Genomic DNA, 18,051 nt, shown 5'->3' on the forward strand with positions numbered 1-18,051 from the left:
CACCATAGCCACCACAGTTGTTGGTGCTTCCACCCCCACCACAAAATTTTTTGGAGAAAAGCTTTCAATGATATAATTTTGGAGAAAAGCCTCATCTGAAAAGATGAGGGAATTTGACTGTTAATGGGAGAAATTTGGAGAAATTGGGAGAAAAGTTAATTAAAGAAAGGTAAAGCAGCACGACCAACTGGTGTTGTGGACAATTATCGGGGACGCCTCTTCACGGTGGTCGTTACTCCCAACGCAAGTCGAGGGTCAAATCTTCCCCATTCTTCCCTGCTGTCCGGATTCGTCAGGGCAACGCGGTCATGGTCAGAGTGCTGATTGGTCTCCATGGTCCGGCCCTTTCCCTCTTGTCTCTTTCTTTCTCTCTCTAACTCTGTCGTGGCCCTGACTTTGTGAAGGTGGGGGTACACCATCCTGAATCGTTCCTGGGAGATCGATTGGTTGTCTTCCTGTCGTGGGCTGGAGAGAACTGTCCGGGGCTATGCAACAACAACTACTGGTGTTGTGGGTTGAGATGGTGGAGGCAGCAGGAGAGTTGCGAGGTAAAGTGGATGACCGAATTGTGGATGTACTTTCTTGCAGGATGTCGTAGAGGTGCACACACTCTCCTCTACGTTGTCTAGCCTGCGTTTGAATCCTGACCCAGCTATAAACTGCCATCTTGGTGTTTCACAGGCAGCGCGATTTATCAATGTGTGTCTTCGGATGATGAAAAGTACCTCGGATGGACATTAAACTGGGCATCCTGTCTCCGGACATTAGTTGGTGGACGTTAAAGATCCCACGGTGTCCTCCGTGAAGAGTAGGCGAGCTATCGGTGGCGCCCTGGCCAAATTACAAATTCCTGCCTCATACTGCTGGGAAGGCAATGGCAAACCACCCAGTGTAGCACTTGCTCATGAAGCAGCTTCGGCAGCATCGATGACCTGTGAAAAGTACAGTACATGAGAGAGACAGAGATTGTTGTTAGATTGTTCAATTGAAACAATCACTCTTTAGTCTGGTGAAAACTTCTCTGATCCACGGGATTTGTAATAAGAAAGTTTTCATTAAAAAAGTTGGGTATTTACCAAATACATGTATTGAAAAGGTACACAGTTAAAATATCCAATTTTACATGTGATTTGCATGATGATTGTCAAAGTTTTGCAAATTCAGAATTTGTGAATTATTTTTAACAAGATTCACAAGTTTCAGCCACATGATCTTTTTTCATCTATAAATGGCAAAATAAACTCATACAAGAACAAAACATGGAAAATATATGTTTGCAATAAAGGTAACAACAAAACATTAAAAACAAAAATACTGTATGGAAAATTTAAAAATCTTTTCCTAATTTTTCTCTTTAAGTTGGGGCGTCACAATTTTACGAGTTACTCCAGCGGGAATGAGCGAAGGAACGAAAAATTGTTTTTCAAAAGTCTTTCTTTATCAAAAGTCTTCTTCAGACGAGTCTTTCGTCGAATACAAATCGATGCAAGTTTCAAAGTGAATGTTGTACCCTGTTCTGGAAATTCCATGGTAACCACAGCCCAGCACGTGCACCTGTCATGCATGCTCGGCGGTAAACGACGTCCGCCGTTCTGAAACGGTCCAGCCACGGGTGGACGAGTGGCCCGTTGGCTCATCATCATTGGCGACCGCCGAGTGACCACGAGTCTGGGTTGAAGCTTGGAGATTCTCCACTCGGACCGCGTGGTTAACTCAAAATCGCATCGCTTAAAGTGCAGGGTGACTCCGAGCCACCTTGGGTGTGAGATCCACCTTTCTGAGGCAGTTGCAATTTTTTTTTTAATTGACAGAGGCAACGATGTCAAGTTGTCAGGAATTTTGTTTCCTCGTTTTCCCTGGCTGCGTCGCTGTGCTGGATATGGGAGTGGCCGCCTGGTTCATGCTGGCTTGCTGGGCCAGCGAGGAAAGCTACAGTGGGAGAGGAGGAGAATGAGGTGTAAATAATTAGCTAAAGATATCTGCATTCATGTAAATCATGTATGTTTCCCAACATTTAAATGACCTTTAAAATAACCGAGAATAATAATTTGATAACCTAGAATAATTTAATAACCTAGAATAATAATTTGATAACCTGGAATAATAATTTGATAACCTAGAATAATAATTTGATAACCTGGAATAATAATTTGATAACCGAGAATAATAATTTGATAACGTAGCATAATAATTTAATAACCTGCAATAATAATTTGATAACCTAGAATAAGAATTTGATAACCTGAAATAATAATTTATATATATATAAATAATAACCACCTTTAGAGGCCATTTTTCCCCGCAAGCGAGGGTTGGCCTTTTTCGGGCACCGTGGTTGTTGTTGTTTTTTTGGTCCCCTTTTTGAAGCAATGTTTTACAGCCGGATGCCCTTCCTGACGCCAACCCTTTTTGCCGCCTTTAACGACAAACGGAATTACCAGTGAACTGGTACTCAATTAGCCGACCTCGGAAGGATGACAGGCTGAGTCAACCCCCCTGGCGTTAATTCAGCGAACGACCGGGATTACGAACCCAGGATCCTAGGATCCTAAGCCGGCACCCTAGCCGCTAGCCCAACACCAGGGTAAATAGGGGAGTCGTGTTTGCCTAGATTAATTTGCCTAAAATAACCTAGAATAATTTGATAACCTGGAATAATAATTTGCCAACCTAGAATAATAATTTGATAACTGAGAATATTAATTTGATAACCTAGAATAATAATTTGATAACATAAAATAATAATTTGCTAACCTAGAATAACAATTTGATAACCGAGAATAATAATTTGATAACCTAGAATAATAATCTGATAACCTAGAATAATAATTTGATAACCTAGAATAATTTGATAACCTGGAATAATAATTTGATAACCTAGAATCATAATTTGATAACTAGAATAATAATTTGATAACCTGCAATAATAATTTGATAACCTAGAATAATAATTTGATAACCTGGAATAATAATTTGCCAACCTAGAATAATAATTTGATAACTGAGAATATTAATTTGATAACCTAGAATAATAATTTGATAACATAAAATAATAATTTGCTAACCTAGAATAACAATTTGATAACCGAGAATAATAATTTGATAACCTAGAATAATTTGATAACCTAGAATAATTTGATAACCTGGAATAATAATTTGATAACCTAGAATAATAATTTGATAACCTAGAATAATAATGTGATCAACTAGAATAATAATTTGATAACCTAGAATAATAATTTGATAACCTAGAATAAAAATTTGATAACCTAGAATAAAAATTTGATAACCTGGAATAATAATTTGATAACCTGGAATAATAATTTGATAACCTAGAATAAGAATTTGATAACCTAGAATAAGAATTTGATAACCTAGAATAATAATTTGATAACCTAGAATCATAATTTGATAACTAGAATAATAATTTGATAACCTGCAATAATAATTTGATAACCTAGAATAATTTGATAACCTGGAATAATAATTTGATAACCTGGAATAATAATTTGATAACCTGGAATAATAATTTGCCAACCTAGAATAATAATTTGATAACTCAGAATATTAATTTGATAACCTAGAATAATAATTTGATAACATAAAATAATAATTTGCTAACCTAGAATAACAATTTGATAACCGAGAATAATAATTTGATAACCTAGAATAATAATCTGATAACCTAGAATAATAATTTGATAACCTAGAATAATTTGATAACCTGGAATAATAATTTGATAACCTAGAATCATAATTTGATAACTAGAATAATAATTTGATAACCTAGAATAATTTGATAACCTGGAATAATAATTTGATAACCTGGATTAATAATTTGATAACCTAGAATAATTTGATAACCTCGAATAATTTGATAACCTGGAATAATAATTTGATAACCTGGAATAATAATTTGATAACCTAGAATAATAATTTGATAACCTAGAATAATAATTTGATAACCTAGAATAATAATTTGATAACCTCGAATCATAATTTGATAACCTAGAATAATAATTTGATAACCTAGCATAATAATTTAATAACCTGCAATAATAATTTGATAACCTAGAATAATAATTTGATAACCAAGAATGATAATTTGATAACCTAGAATAATAATTTGATAATTTAGAATAATAATTTGATAACCAAGAATAATAATTTGATAACCTAGAATAATAATTTGATAACCCAGAATCATAATTTGTTAACCTGGAATAATAATTTGATAACCAAGAATAATAATTTGATAACCTAGAATAATAATTTGATAGACGACTTTCACCACAAGTTACGAAAGATAAAATTCAATGTTCATGGACAGTAGTTCTTCTGATTCTGATGTTGCGTACTCCAATGGAGCGTCGGTGCTGCCCAAGCAGTTTCTTGGCAAGGGTGACACTGGGTGGTTTGACTTTGCCTTCCCAGCAGCAATCAGGGCAGGAATTCAAAATTTGTTGAGGGTGCCGCAGATAGCTCGCATACTCTTCGTGAAGGACACCAGGGGAACTTTAGCGTCCACCAACTAATGTCAGTAGACAGGACGCCCAGTTTAACGTCCATCTGAGGGACGACACACACGTTGATGAATCACCCTGCCCATGAAGCACCCGGATGACAGTTTATAGCTGGGTCGGGATTCAAACCCAGGCTGGACAGCTTAGAGGCGAGTGTGCGCACCTCTAGGCCATCCTGCCATCCATGGACAGTAGTTACATGATTAAAACTAGTAGGGCACTCGGTAGAGCACATACCTCCGCCAGGCTGAACTGTTTATGTTTTGTATCCCACTAGATTCGGGACTGAACCAAAATCTAATCGGCTCGCTCTTGTCACCTACACAACGTGTCCACCAAGTTTAGTCATAATTCGTCCATAACTTTTTAAAATATCATGTTATATATCACTTTTCACCCTATCTCTCAATGGTGAAGAATCACTTAAAAATTAAAGAATTCTCATATCTGAATCCATTTTCAGATCTTCACCAAAATCGAATCCATTAGTCCTTGTCACACGCACAACCTGTACACCAACTTTCGTCCAAATCCGTCCATAACTTTTTGAGATATCCTGCTTTGTATCGCTTTGGCCCTATCTCCCCATGGTGAAGAATCACTTGATAATTAAATAATTCTCATATCCGAATCCATATTCAGATCTTCACCAAAATCGAATCTATTCATCCTTGTCACACACCCAATCGGTCCACCACGTTTTGCCCAAATATGTCCATAACTTTTTCAGATATCGTGCTCTGTATCAGTTTTAGCCCTTTTACTCAATGGTGAAGAATTACTTAAAAATTCTCTGATCCAGATCTGGATTACAATCTTCACCAAAATTTAATCAATTCTTCCTTGTCACACACATAACCTCTCCATCAGGTTTTGTCCGAATCCGTCCACAACTTTTTGAGATATCCTGCTATTTATCGTTTTTGGCCCGATCTCCCAATGGTGAAGAATCACATAAGAAATTATACTAGCCGGATCCGAAACCGGATCTTCACCAAAATCTAATCATTTCGTCCTTGTCATATACACATCTCTGCCAAATTTCCTTCGAATCCGTCCACAACTTTTTTAGATATCTTGTTCACAGCAGACAGACAGACAGACAGACAGAGGTTGCCATCCACCTTCGGTGGCGGAGGTAATAATAAAAGGAAACGACCTATGTGAATTAGATTGACATTATAGCCTCGCAAGAAGGACCATGCACGTTCCATGGACTGGTTGTTGTTTTGAAAATGTAACCTACTCCTGCATCACCACTGCCCATCCCCTACCCCCACATCGGCCTCTTCCCCATCCTCCTCCCTCCACCAGAAGGGCACACACCTTCCGTTCAGGATGACCACTACATATCGCTATGGCACCGCCCACAAAAGTTTGAATTCGTTTTTTTTTTTTTTTTTGTATACAAGATCGAGGCTCATGTAAGAGCTAATATAAATGACAAAAAAAAAAAAAAAAAAAAAAAAAAAAACGGACACAAAAGACGAAATAAAGGGAGCGGGAGACAAGATGGGGAGAGAGGGGGAAGCACACAAGTACAACATTTGAGAGCAGGGACATCGGGAGATCTGTGGGAGGTAGAGGGCTTGGGGGCAGGAGGCGTGGGAAGGGGGGTGGGGGATGGGAGAGGTAAAAAAAAAACAACACATGGACACAGCTGGGACTTCCAGGAAAGAAGTCGGTATTTCAGAAAAGTGGATCTGGGGTGAATTAATGGGGGTAGAAAAGATCAAGGTTTTGGAATAAGTTAAAGTTACATAAAGTTAAAATTTGTTCAGAATGGGATTGTCAACAGAAATGCCAATTGTGACACGAACGTTTCAAGAGCAGTACCATCATCACAAGCATGTACAGTATGAGCATCACAGTGAACCATCCGAAGTTCAAAGATCATTTTGATGGACAAAATGACTACGACCGATGAGCCCATTTAAAATGAGCCAATGCTTAAATAGCCGGAAGAGGAATCGTCAGCTGGGACGAGCAACAAATGGCATTCATGGACACAGCAGCGCCACCGACGTCTTACAAAAGATTACAAAAATAATCAGAAACTGGAAGAAGAGTTCAGTTTACCTGCTGCAGCTGAACGGCAGACACGGCACTCACAGGAATGTGTAAAGCGGGGCCAGAACTCGTGAGGACAACCTGCGAGATTGGCACACCTGCAGAACCCCCAAAAAAAATAATTGTGCTTCAGGCACACTGATGGAGTCATTGCCATCACACCTGAACAGTCAACAAATTATCCAATCAAAATGCAGAATGTCACATGACAATAGTCAGCAACATATCCTCCATGACGTCCGCCATTTTATATTCTCATATTACGGCTATCCGTGATGCTTCGGTGTTCTTATATCTGTGACGTCCTTGCTATACCAATCCTCGCTGCCTTGTGTACTTTCTACACATCTCTTCAACAAGATAACCACAACCAGGAAGTAAAAATTAGGTGACGAAAACGAGGTGCATATATCTCTATCTGCATACCTGGTTCCTGTCCCGAACCAGGGGCATTGTTGATCGTGTTCAACACCGTCAGGCCATCTGTATACATCATGCCCTGTGCAGTCTGGTACATCATCTGGCCCGCGGTGGGTATCGATACTGTGTAGATACATGAACACCTGTTCAGCTCAAAGCAAAGATAAGGTTGATGTAAATTGTTACCTGACGGCAAGCAGCCTCATTGTATCGCAAGCAAACGAGACAAATGGCCACTGGTTTTGTGCCAGGTGCATCTCAACTAACTAGCGAACACGCAACTGATGGAATTGGATGACGAATTTGGTGTATTCTTCATTGGCATTAATTTCTTAACAGGTGTCGGATACTGGGGATCTAACTGCTTGAACAGCCATAAAACATGCAGGGGATTGGGGCCGAGGAACAGCCAAACACCATCCTTTTTCCAAACATGACATGGGATATTTAACGTTATGAGGCAGGCGCGAGCAGATGGGACTGTTTGCCTCATTTCTGCTACAAGTACACCCGCAGACTCGGGGGGGGGGGGGGGGGGGGCAGGAAGGGTCTTTGGGGTATATAGATTACAGTCGATCTATGGACGGGTCTCAAGAACATTGGGTGTGTGTTCATTTACCAAGTTTCTAGTGGAGAGATCGCCAAGTGGTTTAAGCATTCGAGCAAGCACTCCATTCAAAACCGTTAAGGAACGGCTGGCTTGGCAAGCGCTAGTTAGCTGCTTGGTTAAATGAGCACAACCCGGTCTTCCTCCCTTTGTTTCGTATTAAACAGCAGGAGCGAGTTTCAAAAGCTCGCTAGGAAAAACGCCATGGTAGCGGCAGAAAGGGCCATGTTATTAACCCAACATTTTGTGGGTTATATAGAGTACAGTAGATCTTCGTTCAGTTCTGCAAGTAAACCTTACTTCACGGATGTCGGGATTCCTCCAAATTTCTTCATTTAGTGTTATAAAGAGCATTAGCAACTGTTTAAAAAGCTAAGCATTCGTGTTTGTGGTTTATAATATTTTTACTTCCTGCAGAAGCCGTTGCTCCCACGGAAACGCCATTATAACTATAAGCTATTTATACACGTTGTCACTACAGGAAAAGCGCCTCGGGAAAGTGGGACATTATTAGTATTAATATTGTTTTGTAACAACATTAATAATATGCGATTATCATTAATTTTGTTATTAAAAGCGTCTTGGAAAAACGCCACGATAAAGCTCATTTAACAATTATATACACCTCAGCATGCAACCCCATTGACGGCAATGGCAGGGAAAACCCCTTGGGGAGGGGGGCAAATGAATGCGCTACAACCTTCATTATGTAACCCTTTGTCATCCTGTCAAGTTTGGTTGAGATTGGAGAAGTAACGACGGAATGTATTGGTGTCAAAAATTCATCGGACAGACGGACAGACACAAATGGTGTATTTTAGTATGAGATAAGCACGCTGCAAGACGTACTGTCCCTTGCTGCATCAAACAGCTGTGCTCGTTTTGCTCCTGCCGGGAATCAAACCCGGGCTGTCGGCTGTAATCTCCCGAAGCAGAGACCAAAAGTTGGAATGAGGCCCTCAGGGCCTAAAGTTTTATTTTTATGATTATCTTTCAAGGACTGAGTTGCGATGTTTCCTCTATTCATCTTCGGAACATCTCCTTGTGTTCTGCATCACATTTTTTGTCCAAGGGGTCCTTTGAAGACGTTCACCAAGACAAACATGCCCAGGCGTACATCATGCTGTGCATGGTCTGAAGAATGCGGCCTGCGGTGGTGATATTGTATGGATAAATGGATGTATTACCCAAGTTCCTCAATCAACATGATATCCCATTATTCGGCAATAAATAATAAAAGGTTCAGACATGTTGAGGACCATCTTTCTTTGGTGTGCAAGTAATTTTGGGAAGAATCAGGTGCAAAGCCAAGGTCATGGGCAGCACGGATCTTTGGATTTTTGGCAGCAGCTTGTAGCGACCCATGGGTCCCCCAAGCGAGACCTGCATCAGAATCTCCTTGCTCCAGCCGGTGACGTCACCGGCGGGGAACCACGGCACCAGAGTGGCTGGTCACGTGACCACCAAAGCGTGCCGTGCGTGCGGGTATAATCAGCTACACCTGTTGATCACGTGACCACCGAAGCACGCCTCGCCTGAGAGGCGTGGCTTTCGGTTTCGGTTTCGGTTTCTGGTTGTGCTTTATAAGGCAGCCCGATAAACGGGCTTTTCAGAGTTAGAGAGTTCCCGAGTTGGTTTTTACAATAAACATCTTCTCGGACGAGTTTGTGTCTTGCCATCCTTTTGTCCGTATCATGCTGGAGCCCGGACTCCTTCAAGCTCATCTATAATATGAAAAGCCATTCATATATGTCTGTCTGTCTGTACGTCTCCGTGGAAAAAAATTGCACCACATACTTATGTCTCTTAATTACGGACAGTTTGAATGTCAGTTGCACCGCGACTATGTCTATTAATTACGTACTATTGGAACGTACTTTTTTTTTTAACCTTTAGACTGCTTAGATCCCTTTGGACCCTTTTAACCCCCTGTGGACCCTTTAGACGCTTTTAATAATTTCATCATTTAGACCCCTTTGACCCCTTTAGACCTTCAGAACCCATTGACCATTTAAACCCATTAGACCCTGAATACGATTGCAATATGTCGTTTAGACCCTATGGACACTTTAGACTTCTCATGACCCCTTCGACCACATAGACACTTTAGTTTCGACCTTTACACCCTTTAGACACCTTCAACCGGCAGACCATTTAAGGCCTTTAACACCATTTAGCCCCGTTAGACCCCTAAGACTCTTTGAACCCCTTCGGCCTCTTAGACCCTTTGGAGCTTTAGACCATTTAGACGTCTTAGACCTTTTAAACACACAAACATCGACAAAGTCTTTTCTCAGCAAGTAATGCATAAACACTACCCTCCCAGAGGGTGGGTACTCTGCTAGTGTTGCTAAAAGAAGCCATTTTGGTACAGGATATCAAACAGGAATGTACGTTAAGGCAAGCAGGGTTATTGTCCCCCGTCGCACCACGGAGCGAAAGGGGGACTATGGTTTTCCCCTCCGTCCGTGTGTCCGTCCGTGCGTCCGTCCGTGCGTGCATCCGTTCGTCCGTGCGTGCGTAAGCGAAGGACCGAATTCTAATTTGGTGTGTGGGTGCAACCCATGTCAAAATCCAAGATGGCCACCACCATGTATGTCTGACGCCATGTATGTCTGAACCTTGTGAGCGGAATATCTTGTTAATTATTAAAGGTTAATAATTTGCTTTCGTCGATTCCATTTCTAATAGGGTGATGGCCCACCATCGGTAACAAGCATAGTTTAGACCCTGTCGCTAACACGTTCTACCAAAGTTTGGTAGATTACCAGATGTAATATTGCAGCATTCCCATTGCATTTCAGGAAATATAGTAATGAGTGATGGGTTACTGTAAGATCACATACATCTTGTAGAATATAGGGAGGGTCAGAGGGCTGATAGAGCAAACGGAGGTAGACTAGAGGAGAGGCAAAGACCTGTCTGCAATGTGAGAGCAACAGACTACCATATATGGTACTACCCACAAATAACCCGTGGGCTATACGTTCAATTAGCTCCAAAAATTCCAACTGCGGGGTATACCCGTGTGTGGGTTATACATGCCTGAAATTTTCAAAGAGCACTTTTTTCCCCAGGGGAAGAGTATACCCATGTACGGGTTATTAGATTCTTCCCCGGGTATGGGTTATTTGCATGAAAATATGGTACTGTATGGTACTTTATGGTACATATTAATATGGTACTTCGGCCTCATCATGGGAGAGTCAAATAACGTTAAGAGTTTTAGATTTCACAAAATCTCGGAGAGACAGATTATGATGCTGGAGCAACGACTGATAGCGGAGAGCACTACTCCATTGAATTATGGCCAAAGGCCTTGTGGGCTGTAGCATTGCAAAGATTTTTGTAACTAGTGCAGCAATAATTACTGTATATCATGTCATAGTTTGATATAAATTGCACAGACAGTGCGAGGTGCGCAATAGGTAATCAAGTACAGGATGTCCAAACTAGCAACAAAGGATGGATTAAAGACAAAATCCAACCGACACGATGCTGTGAATCAACCTTGCAGTGGTTTAGATCAACCAGTCAAGTTTTAATGCCAATTACACCAATTAAATATCAATCTTCCACCCTCCCCTCAAGCAAACATATTTCCAGCCATATTCCACCCCCCCCCCTCCCCAAATTGGTCCCAGCATATTGGGATGCCTTTCAATAAGAGGACAGCAACATTTCTGGCCTTTAAATAACACAAATTCCCACTTTAACCAAAGGGGAACACGGCATTAGCAGCAAAGATGCTAATGTTGATCTAAAAATGCAACTAAAAATGTTGATCTTCCCCCATCCAAAACCTTGATCTTTTCTACCCCCGTTAATTCACCCCAGATCCACTTTTTTGAAATTCCGACTTCTTTCCTGGAAGTTCTTGCAGTGTCCATATGTTTTATACCTCTCCCACCCCACTCACCCCCCCCTGCCCACGCTTCCTCCCCACAAGCCCTCTCCCTCCCACAGATCTCCCGATGTCCCTGTTCTCTGCTGTTGCACTTGTGTGCGTCCCTCTCTCTCCCCATCTTGGTCTCCCGCTCCCTTTATCTTATGTTTTATTTGTCCATTTGTTTTTTTGTGATTAATGTTAGCTCTTACACGAGCCTCGATCTTGTATACAAAAAAAAAAGAAAAAAAGAAAAAGAAAAAAAAGATGCACCTCCAGGAATATAATGAAACCAGTCGTGAGATCGGCCTCTTAAAGGCTGGCAGTCGTGCTTTTTAATTAAACAACCATTTCCAAGTTTACCAGCGCCTTGAGATGTATCCAGAAGAGTCACTGTGCTGCTGGTGGTGGTGGTGCTGGCTGGCTGGGTCACAGCGGGTAGTGGTGCCGCTGCTGGCTGCAACACCAGCGTTACAGCCTGTTGTTGTTGTTGCTGCTGCTGCAATGTGATCTGCTGGTAAATGAAAGGAAATTTACTACAAGAGGCAGCACACTAAAAATGTCGTTCTGGTGTCATAACAGTAGAGGGTGCTGCATCTTGAAGCTTACCATCCTTAAAATGAGGAACCCAAGATGGCTACGCCATCTACATCTATGGGTGTGGATGTTAAAGATCTGAAGGTATATTTAACTAGAACTACACTCTTCGACATCATGGAGTCGACTGATATGGCCTCCACCCACATTATTACATCGTTATACATACTTATACCAAGTTTGATTTAAATCCATTCAGCTGTTCTCAAGTATCACATTTTACCTGATATGACCTCTGACCTCACCAAAATCACATCACTCCTCACCTTTGATGCTAAAATATAATGGTTTTTTTTAGTTTTTGTTTTTGTATACAAGATCGAGGCTCGTGAAAGAGCTAACATTAATCACACAAAAAGTCAAACCGACACATAAAACACAAAAAATAAGGGGAGCGGTAGACAAGATGGGGAGAGAGGGGGAAGGACACAAACACGACATTTGAGAGCAGGGACATCGGGAGAAATGTGGGAGGGAGAGGGCTTGGGGGGAGGTGTTTTTAATTTTGTGGCTGTGAGGTGTTTTTATTACGTGTTTTATGGCTGTGAGGTGTTTTAAATTACTTGGTGGTGAGGTGTTTTGAAATATGTGGTGGTGAGGTGTTTTGAATTACTTGGTGGTGAGGTGTTTTGAAATATGTGGTGGTGAGGTGTTTTGAATTACTTGGTGGTGAGGTGTTTTAAATTACGTGGTGGTGAGGTGTTTTGAATTACTTGGTGGTGAGGTGTTTTGAATTACTTGGTGGTGAGGTGTTTTGAATTACTTGGTGGTGAGGTGTTTTGAATTACTTGGTGGTGAGGTGTTTTGAATTATTTGGTGGTGAGGTGTTTTGAAATATGTGGTGGTGAGGTGTTTTAAATTACGTGATGGTGAGGTGTTTTGAATTACTTGGTGGTGAGGTGTTTTGAATTATTTGGTGGTGAGGTGTTTTGAAATATGTGGTGGTGAGGTGTTTTAAATTACGTGGTGGTGAGGTGTTTTGAATTACGTGGTGGTGAGGTGTTTTGAATTACGTGGTGGTGAGGTGTAATCGTCCCAAACTTCCAGTCTGCACCTACCCCTCCCCTATGTATGTGCTGAGGGGTTCTTTCTTGAAAAAAAAACATTCAACCTAAATTGCCTATTAGTAAGGTCGATATATGGAAAATACCCCCTCAACCCCCAAAAAATTGCTACAAAAGGTTTCTCAACTGATTCTGGTAGGGTTTAGTGTACTTTATAACATACTAAAAGTTTACCAAAGGAGGACCCCCGGAAAAGTGTTTTTCTCAAGATGGCGTCCAAGATGGCCGCCAAAACCTCTTAATGATCATAACTATGTAACTATCAACTCAAATTTGATGATTTTGGTGTCTATCCCTAGGTTTTTGGGGGCAAGGAACACATTAAGACCATTAAAAATGAAAGTGGGCCATTATCTAACAGGTTGAGGGGGCATTTTCCATATATTGACCTGAAGAATGTGTCGAATTGGATCTAACTGAATAACTAATTCTCATCTTTCTCTTTTTCAGACATGATTCAACAATGAGTGCAAGCACAGCCAGTCAAGCTTTTTGTCCAATCTGCAAGGAGGAGATCGAGGATTCCAGTGATAACTGGGTTGCAATTCAGTGGAAGGGGGCGAAGGGAATAAATGAAGCCAGTGTAAAGCGGAAGGACGATCTTGTAGTTGAAGCCAGTACTAAAGTGCATAAAAGCTGTCGTCAACAGTACATAAATGATAAAAACATTAAAAGCCATGTTGCAAAGAAAAGTAGTGGTTCTGTGCCACCAAAGAGAACCACAAGACAATCAAGTGGAGGTTTTGACAGTGAAAAGGATTGCGTATTCTGTGGATGTACAATTGATTTGGACAAGGGACACTTTAGCTGGGTACGGACTGACAAATTTGTGGAGACAATTGTGGAGGTCTGTGAATCCCGTTCAGATGATTGGGGACATACTGTAAAGGGTCGGATTGAATACTATTTACGAGATTTACATGCAGCAGACGGACTTTATCATCATTCGTGTAGTGGAAATTTCCGGTCCTTCAAGTCTGTGCCTTTAGAGTTCCAGAAAGCCCCCGAAGCCAAGCGCAGAAAGTGTGGTCGTCCTAAAGATGAAGATAAGTATGAAGCATTTCAGAAAATGTGTGCTTACCTAGAACTGAACAGTGAGGAACAACTAACTGTTACATCTTTGAGCCTCATAATGAAAGGGTATCTTTGTAATCCTGATTCGGAACCGTATGACAATTACAGTTTGAAAAAGCGTCTTAAAGAACGCTTTAAGGACTCAATTTTTTTTGGTGAAAGAGAAGGCTTGGACGATATTGTTACGATGAGAGAACAAACGTCGCAGATTCTGAGATCATACTACAAGCAAACGTGTCAGGAAGGCGATGAAGAGTCCCAAAAACGCGCTATTATTGAAACTGCTGCTAGGTTAATCAGAAGTGATATAAAATCTCAGGTTTCTACCGTGACGAATCAGTATCCAAGTAGTGATGATTTAAAACTTGATTCAGCCCTATCGTTCATTCCGACTAGTCTGCGGACAGCACTGGAAACATTGTTCGTTGGGAAAGACACAAGACGCAAGGTTGCGGCAGTTGGTCATGCCATAATTCAGGAAGTTCGCCCACGAGCTGTCATTGCCCACGAGCTGTCATAGTAGTGATCTTGTCATCGAACAAACGTTGATGAGGTCTCTGAAGAGCACTGGTGGTCTAACTCGCGGCAGTGGGATGACCGAGGACATGCGAAACCTTTGGACCTTATCTGCACCTGTAACATCCGAGTACAACATTGCGATGCAGGATTTCACAAACCTAACCTATACTACAAGTCCGCAACACAAAGACTCAACTGAGGCGCGCATCAAAAGAGATGCATCTGATCTCGAGAAAATTCGGATAAAGCTTGCAGCCTGCTCACCCTTCACATCTGATCCTACTCTGAGAAACATTGTCAACGGGATAGTGGCTGGGCCAGATGTGAATGTACATGACTTTGAATCGGTTGGAAACAAGATCATTGAAGATATAATCGGAAAGTCGGCATTTACTTACAAATTCAAGTGGAAAGACAGAGCCAAAACCCTTGGGAATATCTCTGCTGTGAAGATTGCTCCTGATCGTACCATTGATCCTGCCCTTCTGTTCCAGCGTTTCCTTCTGGTGTCAAGGTCAGGAGATCTTTCCCTTGAAGAGGTTTTGACGTATGAACTAAGCCCCTACCCTCCAGCCCTCTTTGAGACCAGGAACATTCTTCGAAAAGCAGACAAACCTCAGCTTGCTCAGGCAATTCGAGACCATGCTGCGGACTTATCAAGTGAGGCTGTGATGAACTCTATTCCCAAAACAGATTGTTATGTGCTTGATGGTGGCTCTTTGCTCCATCGTTTACCGTGGAACAAAGGCGACTCATATAATGCAATAGCTGAGTCTTATGCAGACTTCACTGTGAGACATTACGGACAAGCGACAGTGGTGTTCGATGGCTATGGTGAAGGTCCCTCCATAAAAGACAACACACATCAGAGACGAGGAAAAAACCTGCACCCTATTGTTGGTTTCACTGCAGAAACAGAGTTTGCAGGCAAAAAGGACGACTTTTTGTCTCGTGACAAAAACAAGGCAGACATGATTGCTCTCATCAGCACAGCACTAACTAAAAGGGGATGCCATGTCATTCAGTCACCAGGGGATGCAGACGTTGATATCGTTAAGGCAACTGTTGAACGATCCCGTCATTGCACCACAACGTTGGTCGGTGAGGATACAGATTTGCTGATCTTGCTCCTTCATTACTCCAGAACAGACAATGAGATCATCTACTTCCGTTCTGATGCAAACAAGCAGTCAAAAGAACACAGAGTGTATAACATTAACCTGTTGAAAGAAACTTTAGGAGACGATGTGTGCAATGAGTTGCTCTTTGTACATGCCTACTCAGGATGTGATTCTACTTCAAGGATTTTCGGCATCGGAAAAAAGTCAGCCTTCCGGAAATTAGTGAAATCTGATCCTGTCATGAAGTCCTGTGCTAGTGCATTCATCCTTCAAAACAAATCTCAAGAGGACATATCAGATCTTGGCAAAGACCTGATGGTTGATCTCTTTGGTGGCAAGTCTAATGATACGCTATCATCACTGCGCCATATCATTTTCACCAAAAAAGTGGCAACTGCTCAAGCATTTGTCACTTCTGAACGGCTCCCCCCAACATCACCTGCAACAATATTCCATAGCCAACGTGTGTACTTTCAAATTATGGTATGGATGGGGATGGCAAATGAAATGAACCCAACTGAATGGGGATGGAAACAGGAAAATGATCAGTTAATTCCAATTATGACCCAAAACAATGCTGCGCCTGACGAACTCTTGAAAATTATCCATTGCAGCTGTTTGGGGGGATGCAAATCCTCTCGATGCAGCTGCAGACGCTATGGACTCCGCTGCACTGCTGCATGTGGCCCTTGCCAAACTGAAAACTGTGACAATCCAAACAACACTCAAGAGGTCGATACTGAGGAGGAGGATGACACTCAAAACTGAACGCTCTGAAACTTATTCTATGGACAAAGGTGTTTGTGCATTAGGTGACAGCTGAAGGTCATGAGTTCAATTTCATAATGATTCAACAGCTCAGTAATATCCAAAGTTGTCTTAATGTGTTCCTTGCCCCCAAAAACCTGGGGATAGACATCAAGATCATTAAATTTGAGTCAATAGTTATGGACTTGCGGTCATTTGGAGGTGTTGGCGGCCATTATTGACGCCATATTGGATTTTTGTGTTACATATAATGGCCCACTTTCATTTTTAATGGTCTTAATGTGTTCCTTGCCCCCAAAAACCTAGGGATAGACACCAAGATCATCAAATTTGAGTTGATAGTTACATAGTTATGATCATTAAGAGGTTTCGGCGGCCATCTTGGACGCCATCTTGAAAAAAACACTTTTCCGGGGGTCCTACTTTGGTAAACTTTTAGTATGTTATAACGTACGCTAAACCCGACCAGAATCAGTTGAGAAACCTTTTGTAGCAATTTTTTGGGGGTTAAACTGTATTTTGACCTGACTATATAAAAATGTAATATCACAAACACAACAAATACATTTGTGCAAAGTAATTGTTTGTATTATGATTGGTGTAAATCATGACAACACAGCAACTCAGGTGCAGTCATTAGCCTCAGCTAAAATAAGCCCGTTCCTCAGTAACGATGCTTGGTGAGGCGAGCGTAGCGAGCCGAGCCAAGCTAGTATATATATATATATATGTGTGTGTGTATATCTATGTGTGTGTGTGTGTGTGTGTGTGTACTTGGACCTAGATCCTGTGTGAACTCGTCTCAGAGACTCGGATGGAGCTTTACCTGGCCTGTGCTTGACTGTAGAGTAATTGGTATTGGTGTGGCTGCCTGCAGGGTCAAAGTGCCAGGAGGAGGCTGCAATGCAAAAGGTGCACTGTTGCTGTTGACAATGGTGCTGCTACTGCTGGTGCTGCCGCTAGTGCTGGTCGTACTGCTGCCAACCTGCTGCACCATTGAGGTTGGTGGCACATGAATCGTCTGTAAAGGCTGAGCCATGTTGTTTGCTTCTGGATGGTGTGGGGAAGAAGAGGAAATCCTGATATCAGAAAAAAAAGGACAATTACTTTTACGTAGGCAGGCATCGCAGCTCATTAGAGAGCGACACTTGCAATTAAACATGTCAAATACAATAAAATCTACTTCTACTACCTCAACAGTGCCAATTATTCCCACATTCTTGAGAGATTGACAGAGGAACGTTTTTTGGCCCAAGCCTTTCAATGACCACCTGGCCAAACCCAACGTACTATCGAAGGTGGTAGGAATTTTCAATTTGTTCAGGATGCTACGCGATAACTCGCCTACTCTTCGCAAAGGACACCATGGGATCTTTAACATATACCAACTAGATGGTATTCA

At 41.5% G+C, this 18,051-nt stretch overlaps 1 protein-coding gene across 2 annotated transcripts; it reads right to left on the reverse strand.

Annotated features, from left to right (window-relative positions):
* Window positions 1-966: 966 nt before the first annotated feature.
* LOC144889184 (uncharacterized) lies at window positions 967-17,716 on the reverse strand. 2 transcript variants are annotated; one of them, XM_078769157.1, is made up of 5 exons: window positions 17,476-17,716; window positions 11,870-12,020; window positions 7,020-7,136; window positions 6,603-6,691; window positions 967-1,929 (listed from the first exon to the last, which is right to left on the reverse strand). In XM_078769157.1, exons 1-5 carry the CDS (start codon window positions 17,686-17,688, stop codon window positions 1,831-1,833), a joined length of 669 nt encoding a protein of 222 aa, XP_078625283.1. In that variant the 5' UTR covers window positions 17,689-17,716; the 3' UTR covers window positions 967-1,830. The 2 variants fall into 2 exon arrangements, with proteins under 2 accessions (XP_078625283.1, XP_078625284.1); XM_078769158.1 differs by having other exon boundaries at window positions 1,719-1,929; window positions 11,870-12,017; window positions 17,476-17,694.
* Window positions 17,717-18,051: the final 335 nt, after the last annotated feature.

Source organism: Myxine glutinosa, unplaced genomic scaffold (genome assembly GCF_964187855.1).
Source record: "Myxine glutinosa unplaced genomic scaffold, kmMyxGlut1.1 SCAFFOLD_1503, whole genome shotgun sequence".
Lineage (NCBI taxonomy): Eukaryota > Metazoa > Chordata > Myxini > Myxiniformes > Myxinidae > Myxine > Myxine glutinosa.

Excerpts from the sequence above, each read along its gene's own strand:
- LOC144889184 (XM_078769157.1), bottom strand. The coding sequence starts at position 17,688 with ATGGCTCAGCCTTTACAGACGATTCATGTGCCACCAACCTCAATGGTG. Across the intron at positions 12,021-17,475 it reads TACAGTCAAGCACAGGCCAG|CAGATCACATTGCAGCAGCA; the intron begins GTAAAGCTCCAT and ends TTCATTTACCAG. Across the intron at positions 7,137-11,869 it reads GGATACATCTCAAGGCGCTG|TATCGATACCCACCGCGGGC; the intron begins GTAAACTTGGAA and ends GTATCTACACAG.